The 15,834-nt window shown below is 42.9% G+C and overlaps 1 protein-coding gene across 8 annotated transcripts in view; it reads left to right on the forward strand.

The window, feature by feature from the left end:
• Positions 1–15,834, forward strand: part of dnmt3aa (DNA (cytosine-5-)-methyltransferase 3 alpha a) — a 69,873-nt gene that overhangs the window by 24,345 nt on the left and 29,694 nt on the right. For 3 of the 8 annotated variants that reach the window (XM_079832035.1, XM_079832029.1, XM_079832030.1), the window contains 4 exons: positions 3,858–4,077; positions 4,366–4,409; positions 8,355–8,504; positions 8,999–9,112. In XM_079832035.1, coding sequence (XP_079688161.1) covers positions 9,020–9,112 — 93 coding nt within the window. In that variant the 5' untranslated portion in view covers positions 3,858–4,077; positions 4,366–4,409; positions 8,355–8,504; positions 8,999–9,019. The remainder of the gene's footprint in view (positions 1–3,857; positions 4,078–4,365; positions 4,410–8,354; positions 8,505–8,998; positions 9,113–15,834) is intronic. The other 5 variants (XM_079832036.1, XM_079832032.1, XM_079832031.1 and 2 more) reach the window with 2 other exon arrangements.

The raw sequence follows: 15,834 nt of genomic DNA on the forward strand, positions 1-15,834 counted from the left end.
CTGTCACTGTATATATTTGCTTAACAGCTTGTCATGCGCGAGTTTTACAACATTTGTGTGTTTACTCATGGTTTATGAGGTCATAAACCAGGTTTAAAAAGACTTAAAGTTAGCAGTAGCAAGCGGAACGGTTTTGCACGTCATGTTTACTTACTTGAGGTGCACTTACACGCCGATAGCTAACAAATCAAAGACATTTGAAGCAGTTTTACTCACCGCCTTCTTCCAATGCACGCGGTTCAATGCACCGTGAACCTTAATCGCTGGAACCACTCCATCTTTCAGCATTAGACGAGCTACAAATCCGGAGTTGAACTGGGCCTTGTTTATACAACGATCGTCGCCGAAATGCAGGGAACAAACAAAAACACTTGCACAACTCCGTTGCTGCTCCAGAAAAACAAACTCCATCCACTGTCCCATTAACGCTGGGTTCTTTGGGAAGCTGAACAGGGTTGTCTTGCCCTGACACACTTCTTTGGTGACATTGTTGATTTCGTGAAGTCCTGTAACTGCAGCGCAGCCGGCCTGAGCACAGCGCGTTAATGGGCGTGCATTTGCTCTCTTGCTCAGGTCGCGCGCGTGCGCCCTTCCGGGAGAAGAGCACGTACGGCCCCGTACAAGGACATTTCACCCTTGCTGACGTCAGATAGACCCATACTCGAAAAAAAACTTTCCGAGTATTTTTGGGACCGAATACTTCTTAAAACATCCAACTTTTTTTTTAAAACTTTGTCCATGGGAATCCAAGTTTTTAACAGTGTAATGCATGAAACAGCATTTCACCCCCCCCTTTAAGAAATGAAAAGCTACACACTCCATCAATTAGGGTTGAAGAACTGTTGCCAAACATATAACATAACAGAAACATAATAATCACTGCAATAATGACCCAATCATTGACTCTTAAGCATTTGCCTTTTTAAATCCGGGGGGGTAATATGAATATTGTACTATTTTATACCAAGTAAACACATATATCATATCAATGGACTGGTTGTGCATTATCATTAGTAACAAAGTTGTGAAAGTGCAAGAAAAAAGGCTAATAGTACAGACGTCTAATAAAATCATCACAGCCGTGTCTTCATCTAAATGCACAGAAGTCTTGTGGGAATCGGAGTGTTTATTCAGTAGATAAATGTTGAACACACTCCTCCGCCTCAGGCCTCACTATCCGCTTTAATGTACTGTTGCTTCGCCGAACCATTTGATCCTTTTCATCTCCTTGATCTTTAAACATCCATGTAGTTTCTGTTTGGATTTAAAGCCTTCACACAAGTACACAAGCGCAATGAATGCTTTTGAATGAATGCAATTTGTGTTTCGACTCATTTTGGATGCGTGAGATTGAGCTTGCGTGGCTAGACGCATATGCATTCACATACTTCAGAGTATATTTCTTCATTTAAAGAGGGAAAGTGTGTGTGTGTGCTTTGGTTTGAAACACCTGCAGGCCCTTTGAGGTTTATAGAGTTTCTCACCTGTTGATTAAAGACATCAGCAGCTGTCAAAGAGTGTCGCCAATCACTCTAATTAAAGCACTAATGTGTGTGTGACTGCACTGGTTCATTTGTGTATGCGAGTGTGTTTGGCATCTATAAACTCACAGACAGCAGTAAAACTCACACCAGCTTTCGTCATACTGAACCAAAGAGACTTTTATTGTTCATCATAAAGTTAGCAGACAGCGTCACGCTGTAGGACGTCCCAGCAGCCGGCAAACATTTCATTGATTTCCTGCTTGTTTTCATCACTGATGGATGATAATGTCCATGTGGAAACAACCACGACCTTGTTTATTTTCTAAATGCATATTATTTTGAAGAAATAATCTTTGTCTTCATAGGGTGCGTCTCAATCAGTTCCCTAGCTGAATCAGTATATAGTGTACACGAATTCGGGCACTGGTAAGGACGGTAAAGGACGCTGGCTCGCTACACATTGGGACATTGATGACTCTATTTCCGCCATTGTACAACATCATTACTGGTATTGATGAACAACAGCTGAGCTGATATCTTGTTTGTTACATATATGTGCAACATTTCAGCCATAAATAAATTATACAAGTTTGCTAGATTGTGTTCATTACCTGTATGATGATGTATGTTAATGCTGAAATATAATAAAATAATGCTTTCTATTTTTAAAAACATATATCGCGTGTCGTTATCGGTCCTTATGTGTAGTGAGTTGGCTCACGTGGATTAAGTTTCACGCTTCAGAACTTCCGTTAAGGGAACATAGTGAGCATCGATGCACCCTGGGTTTTGCGGTGCATTGTGGGACATTTTAGGGAGTGAACGTTTTAGTGCACGGGAGGGATTCTGTGATTGAGACAGCGCTTAAAATGGCCGACTCCCTGATCTGTGCCCTGACTACTGAACTAGGCAGTTGATTGAGACGCACCCGTAGTCTTGTACCAAAATATGTACTCCACCTTTTAAATTCAAAAACAGCTATATTACACACTGCATGAAAGGTGATGTTCGGAAAAGCATAAAAGTGGCACTTTAAAAAGTTGCATTTTTATGAAAAGATAAATGCTAAGCATTTGCAATACATCTTTAATATGCAATACAGAAAGAACTGTAAACTGTGATCTTAAGCTGATCTATGACACCATTAGCACTAATGTGCTAGCTGCTGTGTCACTGCGCCTCTGTGTGTGTTTTATGCCGTCTGTGTCTACAGATTTACATTTAACAGGCTTTTATCTGAAGCAAGAAAGGAGGAAAATCACAAGCAATTTATGTATGACAAAAGCCAACAATACTCAAAATGCCACATTTCAAGACTAATCTTAAGATGTATAGAAGCTATAACAGATGTAAACTTGGCAGAAAAGATAGAAAAAGAATCATTTATAGAAGGGGTTCCCAGACTTGTTTGCCATCCAAACCCCTTAGATATAAAATATAATATATCTTAAATCTATATTTCAATCATTTTACGATACATTTGTACACTCATGATTCTCTGATGTTGGTTAATGGTCACACTGGTGTTTTGGGAACCTAAATCAGATAATAATAAGAATAATAATTAATTAATAATAGGGCTGTCAAAAGATGAATCGCGATTAATCGCATCCAAAATAAAAGTTTGTGTTTACATAATATATGTGTGTGTACTCTGTTAATTATTATTTATATATAAATACACACACATTCATGTATATATTTAATAAATATTTGCATGTATTTAGTGTATATACATTTATATAATCTATAATATATATAAATATAAATGTTTTATATATAAAAATTATATTTTTTTCTTAAATATATACATGCTTGTGTGTGTATTTATATATAAATAATAATTAACAGAGTACACACACATATATTATGTAAACACAAACTTTTATTTTGGTTTAATCTTTTGACAGCCCTAATTAATAATAATAATTAAATAATTATTAATAATAAATAAGTAAATCATTGGATTTAATGCTAATTCTAAGAAATAAAAACAGAAATATATTTTTGTCATAAATTGCAATTGTTCTGTAAAAACCCTGATTGAATTAAATGTAGCAAAAATAATAGGCCAAATAATAAATAAATAAATATTAGTTTTAATGCAAATTCTAAGAAATGAAAACAGAAATATTTATTGCAATTATTCCATGAACCGATTTATAGAAAAGATGGTTTAGCTAAGTGATATTCATCCTACTCGACAGCAAAAATTCATGTGTATTTCATGTGGCTACTATTATAATTCGGGACAGTCCCTGCTGCATTTGCACCCACATAATTACACCCATTCTCTCTATGACACATACTGACATTTCTATCTGTGTCATTTGAGTAATTTTCTCTCTCATTGTTCTCTCTCTCTCTTGATAGGTGGATCGTTGTGGGCGTGTAATAGAGGGTGTGGCCTGTTTAAAGCAGGCGGGCTGTAACGGTGAAGCAGACAGTCGGGTTTCTCCGCAAAACCTGGACTCCTCCCCTGACTCCACCCACACGAACAGCACAGACACGCCTCCCGGAGCAGACGAAGACTCCGCCCCTTCCACTCCACGGAAGAAACGAGGGCGGCGGAGAATCGAGCTCCCGGAGCAACGTGAGTCACTCGTCTCTTGTTCAGTCAGTCTTATCGATTTCAAATGTCCTTTTCTTTCCGAAATGTGTCAGAAAATACACTAAAATATGTCAAATAAATTAAATAAAAGCAATTTCACAAGAGACGCTATTGCGACGCAACTAATTCTGACAGTAGTTTTATCGCCCCCTTGAGTACAGACACATTAAAGCAGGACCGCGAATCAGTGCGTCAGCCAAGCATATGCATATCCGCGTTTTGTCTTTTAGCATTGTTTTCCTCTACCTGACCTCTGTGTTTGTCTTTCAGACGTGGAGGAGGACGACACCAGCAGCGACACCAGCAGAGCAGAGGTGAGGACCACAAAGATTATTTTCAAAACACAATAAAATCAAATAAGTAACATAATAAAATTTGAGAATCACATTTTATGACTAATGTTACATATGACAAGGGCAAAAAATCGAATTGCGATTCATCCTATAAAAATTGTGATTTTGGTTTAAAATAAAAAATTTTAATTCTTTTTTTTAATAGCTCCAGGTTTGCTCTGCTTGTCTACAGGGTTGCATAATTTGGCTAAAGATTTGCGATTTATATATCAATATGACTATATAGTAATAATAATAATGATAATAATAATACAAAATAATAATAATTAATACAAGTTATTATTATACTGTAATATTTAATTGTAAAATAAAAGTATTTGGCCAAAAACAACAAAAAAATTGCTTTCAAACATTAACCCATCAAGTTTTTATTTTTGATTTTATGATGATTTTAATGCGCTTCTCGTTACAAGTTTGGTAAGATGGTTGGCAAACCCAAACCCAAATTCTGCGAACCGAGACACTGAAAACACTGGATGAGCATGAGCTGCTTGTGTGTTCACGAGTTCGCACTTAAATATAATTTCTAGAGAGTAATTTAATGCGTATTTGGCGTGCTGTCCGGGGGGAGGGTTTCGAGCTCGGAATTAGGCGCGAACCCAGAGTACCCACCCCCGTGTATGTAAGTGGTTTAGAGTAAAAAGTGTGGAGAAAGGGTGGTGGAGGGTTGCTGATAACTGTCAACAAACGGAGGTAGGACTGCTGCGTATCTATATACACCCCTATTGTTGATTGGCCGAGTGCTCTCCACCTGTGTCAATTATCTGAACGTGCTTCTCCCAAACCTTGTTAATAAAACATCATTTAAAGAACACAGTGCCGCGCTTCACTTTAAAAAACGCAGCGCATATACAGTAGGCTATATATTTTATTTATTTGATAATCACTTTAAGCCACGATTTTGTTTTTATTTCAGTTCACTTCAAAATGAAAATTTCCTGGTAATTTACTCACCCCCATCTCATCCAAGATGTCCATGTCTTTCTTTCTTCAGTCAAAAAGAAATTTGGTTTTTTGAGTATAACATTTCAGGATTTTTCTCCACAAAATGGTTTTCAATGGCAACCAACGGTTGAAGGTCCAAATCTATGCAGTTTCAAAGGAAGGGCTTCAGAGACTCGATCTCAGACGAGGAATAGGGTCTTATCTAGCCAAACTATCTGTCATTTATATACTTTTTAATCTCAAATGCGCGACTTCATTGTTCTGCTTTTGCATGACGTATGACGTCATCACGTCGGAAAGGAAGTGCCGACCCAGTGTTAAAACGAACGTGCAAAGACTAAATCAAACGCCCTTTACAAAAATAAAGGTAACATAACAATGTCAGACAATTTTAAAGTTGGAGGAGAACATGAGATGGAGTTTTTCGACACTGGGGCTGCGTCCCAATTCGCCTACTTATACTACGTCCTAAAAGTATGTACTCTTTTTGTGAAGAAAAAGTACATACTTTTGAGTGTGTAGCAGAAGAGTATGCAAGCTTTGGGACGTACTACTTCTTCATCTTTAACGGACTCTGTTAAGTGCGTCCCGTCACCGTTTAAACTGCCCTGTCAATCATCGTCACAGTTCAAATCCTCCACTTTCAATTTAATTTCCTACCGTATCGGAGAGAAATGTAGTCGCTCGTTGATCTGCCTTTCGTGGGTCTTTAATGCAGAGACTCCTCTCATGTGTTTGCAAAGTTAATGGCCAAACGTATCATTACAAAAGTTCTCAATGCTGCTGAAGGAGAAATATAATGTGGATAATATTGAATAAATATCTTTTCGTCAGGTTAAATACTGATAATTGCTCACTCAAACCACTTTATCTAATCCTCTCCACTTAACCGTCAGACTCGCGTAACCGTCATGTTTGTAGTTTTTTTAAACACTTTTTATCCGCGTTTGTAGTTCTAATCGAATCCTCGTCCATCTCGCAATGGGTTGTGGGCAATATCAGCCGTTAGAGTGCGCATCGATCTGCACTTCGGATTCTGACCGGAAATAGTAAACCATCCGGGAATCTTTGGAATACTCTTTTCAACATACTAAGATTTGGGACATACTAATTCTTTTTTCGAATACTATTTAGTACGGATAGTATGCGAATTGGGACGCAGCACGGGTCTTCACGCATGACCTTTCCGATGTGATGACATCATACGCCTTGAAGAAGAACAACACAGAAGTCGCGCATAAAGTATATAAATGTTTTTTTGTGTGAAAATGACCGATGGTTTGGCTAGATAAGACCCTATTCCTCGGCTGGGATCGTGCAGACCCTCTGAAGCCCTTCGAAGTGCTTTGAAACTGCATGGATTTGGACCTTCAACCCGTTGGTTGCCATTGAAAACCATTATATGGAGACAAACTTAATTTCTTTTCGACTGAAGAAAGAAAGACATGAACATCTTGAATGAGATGGGGGTGAGTAAAATATCAGGACATTTTCATTTTTAAGTGAACTAATCCTTTAATTGTGCAGCCCTACCCAGGACTACACAGAATCCATGAGAGTTGCTTGGAAAACTGCTTAAACTTAAACTAACTGGTTATCTGGACCCAGTCAGGTGGTTCAGACAGGTCTAGTTAATACATCACAGAGAGTTGACCATCTGTGATTGATTAATCTACACTTGCTCGACATAGGAAATGAGAACAAGAGCATGAGAATGGGCCGATGGAACATTCCAGAGAGACACATAAATGTGTAAATCCGTAACTTGGCCCGAATGGTGGCTGCAAGTGGTAACACGCCACTGAAATGTGTTTACAGGCTGTTGAACATACGTTACAGGTGTTTTATTAGGGCTGTATATATACAGCAATTCACAAACGTACACAGAGTCAATAAAGACTCCTACACGTTACAAATCAAGGGTTAAATCTTCCAGTTAAATGACAGACTTCTCTCTGGTGACATATGCAGGACATCTCTAATCATTTAGTCTGCTTAAACTCGTTCCTTTCTCACCATCGACTGCATTTTCTTTCTTCGATGATATGTTTCACTTAAATGTACGTCACAATCCGGAAGAAAAGATCTGTTACTACTTACATTTATATAGTGACTTTAATGTAGTGTCGTAATGTAAGTCTCGTGCCCATGGTTTTGGAAAACGTTATTTTAACGTTTATTGCATTGTCCTGTTTACGATTTTTGTGCTTTTTACAAGCAACAAGTCAAAAATGGACATTATTCCACAAACACTGTCAAGCTTTTTATTAGGGCTATGTACATACAGCAATTCACAAATGTTCACAAAGCAAATAAAGACGCCTACACATTGCAAATGAAGAGTTTGAGAAAGTCACTTTCTTATGCATCACTTTCTTTATTAGCATGTCAGTGCCCTAAAAACTACAGGATGCCATCAAAAACATGTAACGCTCATGAAAGCAGGAGCTATTCGAGTCTGTCTTTCACAAAGTGTGTATTCCCAGAAAACCGTGGGTATAAGAGAGTTGTGTTTGTCTTGGGTTAATATTCATTAATATTATTGATTTGTCTGCGCTGACACTATCGGATGAGAACAAAACTTAAACTGACTTGAGCTGGATGACGACACTATTGACTTAAATAGCGGAATCAAATTTGTTTCATAATTGCTGAAATTTGTAACATCAGAGTTGTTATTGAACTGAACTGAATAACAACACTATTCACTTCTGTAGAGCTGCTTATAGCTGAATTGAACTTGTTTCATAATTGATAAACTTTACAGTTATTGAACTGAACTGAATCAACACTGAACGACACTTGTCTTTTTTTAGAGCTGATTTACTGAAGAATTTGAATTCGATGAAGTTTGCATCATTGATTCTGTTATTTTCCTGTTTATTACTGTGAAGCTGCCTTAAAACAATATGCATTGTATGAAGCGCTATATAAATAAAGGTGACTTGACTTAACTTGTAGAGCGAAGGGGGCCGTCTGAGGGACCGGCAGGGCTGGGACATTAGTCTGAGGAGACGGCCCGTACAAAGAGAGACCTTTCAGGCCGGAGATCCCTATCACATCAGCCGCAGGGAGAAAGAGGAGTGGCTCGCCCTCTGGAGGAAAGAGAAGGTGAGAGAGACAATGGCTGCGTCTGAAATCGCATACTTCCCTACTGTACATTATATATAGGCGAAAAACAGTATGTGACAAAAGAAGTATGTCAGAATTCAAAGTACTCATAAAAGAGTAGGAGAAAAGGTACCTGGATGGCCTGAAGTGTGCATATGATGGACACTTTAATATCCCATGAGGCCACCCCGCAAGTTTTATAAATAAAACACCTTCACTACTGAAAGCTACATTATTTCTCAGCAATGAGGTGTTAACTTTGCAGTAATTAAACCTACAAGCTTCACTACTCTCTCTCTCTCTCTCTCTCTCTTGTTAATTCATTTGAATTAATTCAAAGAAATGTAATCTTACAGCGCTACTTTATTTCACTTCAGAATTCTAGATCTAAACGAGCTGTAGACAGAAATGTAGAACGAAAATTACCGTTATTTTCTGTTCACTAGACTGTAAAAAAAAGAAGGATGACGCACCTTTAATCTCTACCATTATAGAAAAGCTGTCAATGTCCAAATATGCCGCTGACATCTCGGATCCCGTGTCTGCGCAGTAGCAAGCGTGAAGTGGAGCCGCGGTGTCAAGGGCCCGCCCACACTCCCACAGAATCGGTTAGTACAGTTAGAACAAGTCATTATGTCGGTGTGAAATAATCAGTTATGGAAAATAAAGTTGAAGCTCCAATCTCAGAAAAAAGTCTGTTGGTGCCTCACTCCGTGTCCTAACTACACGCGACGCCGCGACACGCGATAAAATGTATCTTTAACATGTTTTTGCGGCTGGTACAACACACAAAACATGGCAATGATGATCTCAGGTAATATTTATGTACTTTATTTAATGTTAAAAGCGTGTAATGTGACTTAATTATATAATTTATAATTTAGTGCTCCCAGCTTTGTTACATAGTCGTACTTAAAGCAACAATGGATAATTCACCTCAGATCCTGAAATTAAACAAATGGAAACAAGAACATTCAAGAACTACGCTTGCCGCGAGAGCCCGGCCACGTGCTGTTCTGATTGGCTGTGGTTTTTGATTGATTTTGTTGCATCTCGTAGTCGCGTCTCGTCTGGTGTGGACAGACAAGTTGCTTGTCGCTGGAATCTTTGTGTCGCGTGAAGTTAGGACACTGTGTCAGTTGTCAATCTACAATCTCAGCTGTCAATCATGACTTCACACTCCCGTTTTTACAGCATCAAATAACTAACTAAAACCAAACTTATTTAAAAAAACAAACACTTGAACTTACATCAGTGTGATAAATCTACCTAAAATGACAGAAACCATCTTTGGAAAAAATGTATTTGAAGTGTAATTTGATTGTTTAGTTTGTCTCACGTCCCATTAGATTACATGGATTACATGGGTTTATGACCTATACTGCATCCAGCCACATTGGGGCGATCGAAACCTTTTGGCTTCACTTTTCAGGACTTGTGTGGCACACTTGGTCTATATCCGTTCGATCCATGACAGCTGTTATCTTGTCCATGCTGGCAAATAATCATGGCCACCCGACATCCATCCATCCATCCATCCATCTTCTTCCGCTTATCCGGGGCCGGGTCGCGGGGGCAGCAGTCTAAGCAGAGATGCCCAGACTTCCCTCTCCCTAGACACTTCCTCCAGCTCTTCCGGGGGGACACCGAGGCGTTCCAAGGCCAGCCGGGAGACATAGTCCCTCCAGCGTGTCCTCGGTCTTCCCCGGGGCCTCCTCCCGGTTGGACATGCCCGAAACACCTTCCCGGGCAGGCGTTCAGGAGGCATCCGGGACAGATGCCCGAGCCACCTCAGCTGTCCCCTCTCGATGTGGAGGAGCAGCGGCTCTACTCCGAGTTCCTCCCGAGTGACTGAGCTTCTCACCCTATCTCTAAGGGAGCGCCCAGCCACCCTGCGGAGAAAGCTCATTTCGGCCGCCTGTATCCGGGATCTTGTCCTTTCGGTCATGACCCAAAGCTCATGACCATAGGTGAGAGTAGGAACGTAGATTGACCGGTAAATCGAGAGCTTCGCCTTACGGCTTAGCTCTTTCTTCACCACGACAGACCGGTACATCGACCGCATTACTGCAGAAGCTGCACCGATCCGTCTGTCAATCTCCCGTTCCATCCTCCCCTCACTCGTGAACAAGACCCCTAGATACTTGAACTCCTCCACTTGGGGCAGGAACTCTCCACCAACCTGAAGTGGGCAAGCCACCCTTTTCCGACTGAGGACCATGGCCTCGGATTTGGAGGTGCTGATCCCCATCCCAGCCGCTTCACACTCGGCTGCAAACCGTCCCAGTGCATGCTGAAGGTCCTGGTTAGAAGGGGCCAACACGACAACGTCATCCGCAAAGAGCAGAGACGAAACCGTGTGGTCCCCAAACCTGACACCCTCCAGCCCTTGGCTGCGCCTAGAAATTCTGTCCATAAAGATTATGAACAGAACCGGCGACAAAGGGCAGCCCTGCCGGAGTCCAACATGCACCGGGAACAAGTCTGACTTACTGCCGGCAATATGGACCAAACTCCTGCTTCGGTCATACAGGGACCGGACAGCCCTCAGCAAAGGACCCCGGACCCCATATTCCCCCAGCACCCTCCACAGGACACCGCGAGGGACACAGTCGAATGCCTTCTCCAAATCCACAAAACAAATGTGGACTGGTTGGGCAAACTCCCATGAACCCTCCAGCACCCTGTAGAGGGTATAGAGCTGGTCCAGTGTTCCACGACCAGGACGAAAACCACACTGTTCCTCCTGAATCCGAGGTTCCACTATCGGCCGAATTCTCCTCTCCAGTACCCTGGCATAGACTTTCCCGGGGAGGCTGAGAAGTGTGATCCCCCTATAGTTGGAACACACCCTCCGATCCCCCTTTTTAAAAAGAGGGACCACCACCCCGGTCTGCCATCCCAGAGGCACTGTCCCCGACCGCCACGCGATGTTGCAGAGGCGTGTCAGCCAAGACAGCCCCACAACATCCAGAGACTTGAGGTACTCAGGGCGGATCTCATCCACCCCCGGTGCCTTGTCACCGAGGAGTTTCTTGACCACCTCGGTGACTTCAGCCCGGGTGATGGACGAGTCCTCCTCTGAGCCCCCAGCCTCTGCTTCCTCAATGGAAGACGTGACAGCGGGATTGAGGAGATCCTCGAAGTATTCCTTCCACCGTCCGACAATATCCCCAGTCGAGGTCAACAGCCGCCCATCGCCACTGTAGACAGCGTTGGTAGGGCACTGCTTCCCCCTCCTGAGGCGCCGGACGGTTTGCCAGAATCTCTTCGAGGCCAGCCGATAGTCCTTTTCCATGGCCTCATCGAACTCCTCCCAGGCCCGAGTTTTTGCCTCCACAACCACCCTGGCTGCAGTCTGTTTAGCCTGCCGGTACCTGTCAGCTGCCTCAGGAGTCCCACCAGCCAACCAGGCCCGATAGGACTCCTTCTTCAGCTTGACGGCATCCCTTACTTCCGGTGTCCACCACCGGGTTCGGGGATTGCCGCCTCGACAGGCACCGGAGACCTTGCGTCCACAGCTCCGAGCAGCCGCTTTGACAATGGAGGTGGAGAACATGGTCCATTCGGACTCAATATCTCCAGCCTCCCTCGGGATCCGGTCGAAGCTCTGCCGGAGGCAGGAGTTGAAGATCTCTCTGACAGGAGACTCGGCCAAACGTTCCCAGCAGACCCGCACAGTACGTTTGGGTCTACCGAGTCTATCCAGCTTCCTCCCCCGCCATCGGATCCAACTCACCACCAGGTGGTGATCAGTTGACAGCTCCGCCCCTCTCTTCACCCGAGTGTCCAAGACATACGGCCGCAGGTCAGATGAAACGACCACGAAGTCGATCATTGACCTACGACCTAGGGTGTCCTGGTGCCATGTGCACTGATGGACACCCTTATGCTTGAACATGGTGTTCGATATGGACAAACTGTAACTAGCACAGAAGTCCAATAACTGAACACCACTCGGGTTCAGATCAGGGGGGCCGTTCCTCCCAATCACACCCCTCCAGGTTTCACTGTCATTGCCCACGTGTGCGTTGAAGTCCCCCAGTAGAACGATGGAGTCCCCAGTCGGAGCACTCTCCAGCACCCCTCCCAGGGACACCAAGAAGGTCGGGTACTCTGCACTGCTGTTTGGCCCGTAGGCACACACAACAGTGAGAGACCTATCCCCGAGCCGAAGCCGCAGGGAAACGACCCTCTCGTTAACCGGGGTAAACTCCAACACATGGCGGCAGAGCTGGGGGGCTATAAACAAACCCACCCCAGCCCGCCGCCTCTCACCATGGGCAACTCCAGAGTGGTGAAGAGTCCATCCCCTCTCGAGAAGTGTGGTTCCAGAGCCCAAGCCGTGCGTGGAGGTGATTCCGACTATCTCTAGACGGAACCTCTCAACCTCACGCACAATCTCAGGCTCTTTCCCCGCCAGCGAGGTGACATTCCATGTCCCAAGAGCTAGTTTCCGTGTCCAGGGATCGGGTCGTCTAGGCCCCCGCCTTCGACTGCTGCCCGATACGCTTTGCACCGGCCCCTTACGGTCCCTCCCGTGAGTGGTGGGCCCACGGGAAGGTGTCCCCACGTCGCTCCTTTGGGCTGAGCCCGGCCGGACCCCGTGGGGGAAGGCCCGGCCACCAGGCGCTCGCATACGAGCCCCAAACCCAGGCCTGGCTCCAGGGTGGGGCCCCGGCTGCGCCATACCGGGCGACGTCACGGTCCTCCTTTTTTTTGGCATCATAAGGGTTTTGGAACTGCTCTTAGTCTGACCCGTCACCTAGGACCTGTTTGCCTTGGGAGACCCTACCAGGGGCATATAGCCCCGGACAACGTAGCTCCTAGGGTCATTCGGGTACTCAAACCCCTCCACCACGGTAAGGTGGCAGTTCATGGAGGAGGCCACCCGACATGAATTATATAAATAAGCACAGCCATTCAAAACCAGAGGCTCTACCATGTGCATAGTAAAGCGATCACCTACAATAATTTTGGGTGGTAATTAATGTAAACACAGATATCATATACCAGTTGTGTCTAAAGTGAATGTAAACAGGCACGGCAAAAAAATCTGTTATGGTCAAAAGATTTTGTGCATTATACTTGCAGCCTATTAGCACCTCAGTTCACTCTGTCTCTCCCAGAAAAAGCACACAGGTTGCGAGAAATCCCCAAAACACCTAGAAATCACCAAAAAGTATCTGTGTACTTTCTGAGTCAAATATAGCTGGACCAGAACTCCATTCGTCTGATGACAGTCAGAATGACCGTTGACAGATATGAACGCTAAAACTTCTTGTTACGGCGAACATAGCGGATATATTCACCTCAAAGAAGAAGGTACATGGGTTGTATTTCATGTCGCGTTTTTGTTCATCTTGATTTCTTACAACCTGTGTGCCTTTTCTGGGCGAGATGGAGAGTCTCACGAACGAGCATGTCGTTTAGCAGTTCAGAGAAGACCAATGGCCAAGGTCAAGAATTTCATTGAATAATACAATACAATACCTTTTGTGGTCCATAAAAGGAAGAAAGGCATACGGCATTAGAACAACACCAGGGTGAGTAAATGATTACTTGATTTTCATTTTAGGGTGAGCTAACACTTTAACTTGTATCGAACACGGAACATTCCTTTAGAGACCAAGAGGGAAAGTTGAAGGTTGAGATGAGTCGAGTTAAAGATGTATGGAAAACTCACATCCTTCAGTCTAAGGTGGCGAATGGTACAAATGATTGTGTTTATGAGGAATGGAAACGTTTGTCTCACGTCCCATTAGATTACATGTAGAGGGCGGGGTTTATGACCTATACCGCATCCAGCCACCTTGGGGCGATCGAAAGAGTTCAAGATGTATGGAAAACTCACATCCTTCAGTCTAAGGTGGCGAATGGTACAAATGATTGTGTTTATGAGGAATGGAAAACAATTTGGTAAAATGTTGAGGCTGGTACAGATCCGAAACTCTTGAGTTGAATGTATACTGTTCTGCTGTGTTTGTGTGTGTATGTGTGTGTGTGTGTGTGTGTGTGTGTGTGTGTGTGTGTGTGTGTGTGTGTGTGTGTGTGTGTGTGTGTGTGTGTGTGTGTGTGTGTGTGTGTGTGTGTGTGTGTGTGTGTGTGTGTGTGTGTGTGTGTGTGTGTGTGTGTGTGTGTGCATGCGTTTTGTCCAGTGAAGTGAGCGGAAAGTGAACATCAGTGGAAAGTCGGTTGGGTTGGGTTGGGTTCACTAAAACACTGTCTACTTGCCTCACAGCCTTGTGTGTGTGTGTGTGTGTGTGTGTGAGAGAGAGTACGTGCGTGCGTGCGTGTGTGTATGTGTGAGTGAGAGTGAGAGTGAGTGTTTGTAGTAGTAGAGTGCTTGGCCACATTGTGAGGCCCTGTTTCCTGTAGAGGTGTGTGCTGTGTAAGTGTGCCGAACAGGGCGAACTCAAACCAGCTCTGGAGTGTCTGTGTTATTGATATATGTATTTTAGTTTAGCATTTACTTCCCATTCAAATAAGTCTCAAACATGTAAGTAGTATGTTTTATATCGTCTTTTGCATTCTGACACAAATGGTTTATATATTTACAAATATATTCAAATATATTTATCAGTTATCTCACTAACAAACCGAAACAGTCATGCTTTTTTTTACACTACCGTTCAAAAGTTTGGGGTCAGTAAGATTTTATCCTTTTAAAGAAATGTTTTCATTGTGCAAGAATGCACTACATTGATCAAAAGGGACAGATAAGACGTTTACAGTGTTACAACAGATTTCTATTTCAGAATAAATGCTGTTCTTTTAAACAATCCTGAATAAATTTATCTCCTTTTCCATGAAAATATTAAGCAGCACGAATGTTAATTCTAAAGGATCATGTGACACTGAAGACTGGAGTAATGATGCTGAAAATTCAGCTTTGATCACATGAATAAATTAAATGTTATCATATATGCAAATAGAAAACAGGTATTCTAATTGGTAATAATATTTCACAAAATTGCTGTTTATTTCACTGCATTTTTTAGCAAATAAATACTACTAAGTGCCTCCGAGAAATAAACCTGGAGAACTTTGGCAAATCAGGCGATTAGTTCTTCCTCAAATCGCTCGTTGTATCTTAACTTTGTAAACAAACACAGCTTTGTCTCCTGTCAGATTGATAAAAACCGGTGCACCTTGAAACCCAGCCCATCAGATTTTTGTGTTCAGTGTGCATCAAACGGACTCTGGGTGGGCCTTTATTAGTATGCCGTAAGACTGAAACCAGTCTTATAGTATGTTACAACCATCTATATGATAATAATTCTGCCCCCTAAGTTTTTGTTTTCGGGATTTCACTCCACAGAAAGCTCCT

The sequence above is a fragment of the Gobio gobio genome (genome assembly GCF_949357685.1).
Source record: "Gobio gobio genome assembly, chromosome: 12".
Taxonomy (NCBI): domain Eukaryota; kingdom Metazoa; phylum Chordata; class Actinopteri; order Cypriniformes; family Gobionidae; genus Gobio; species Gobio gobio.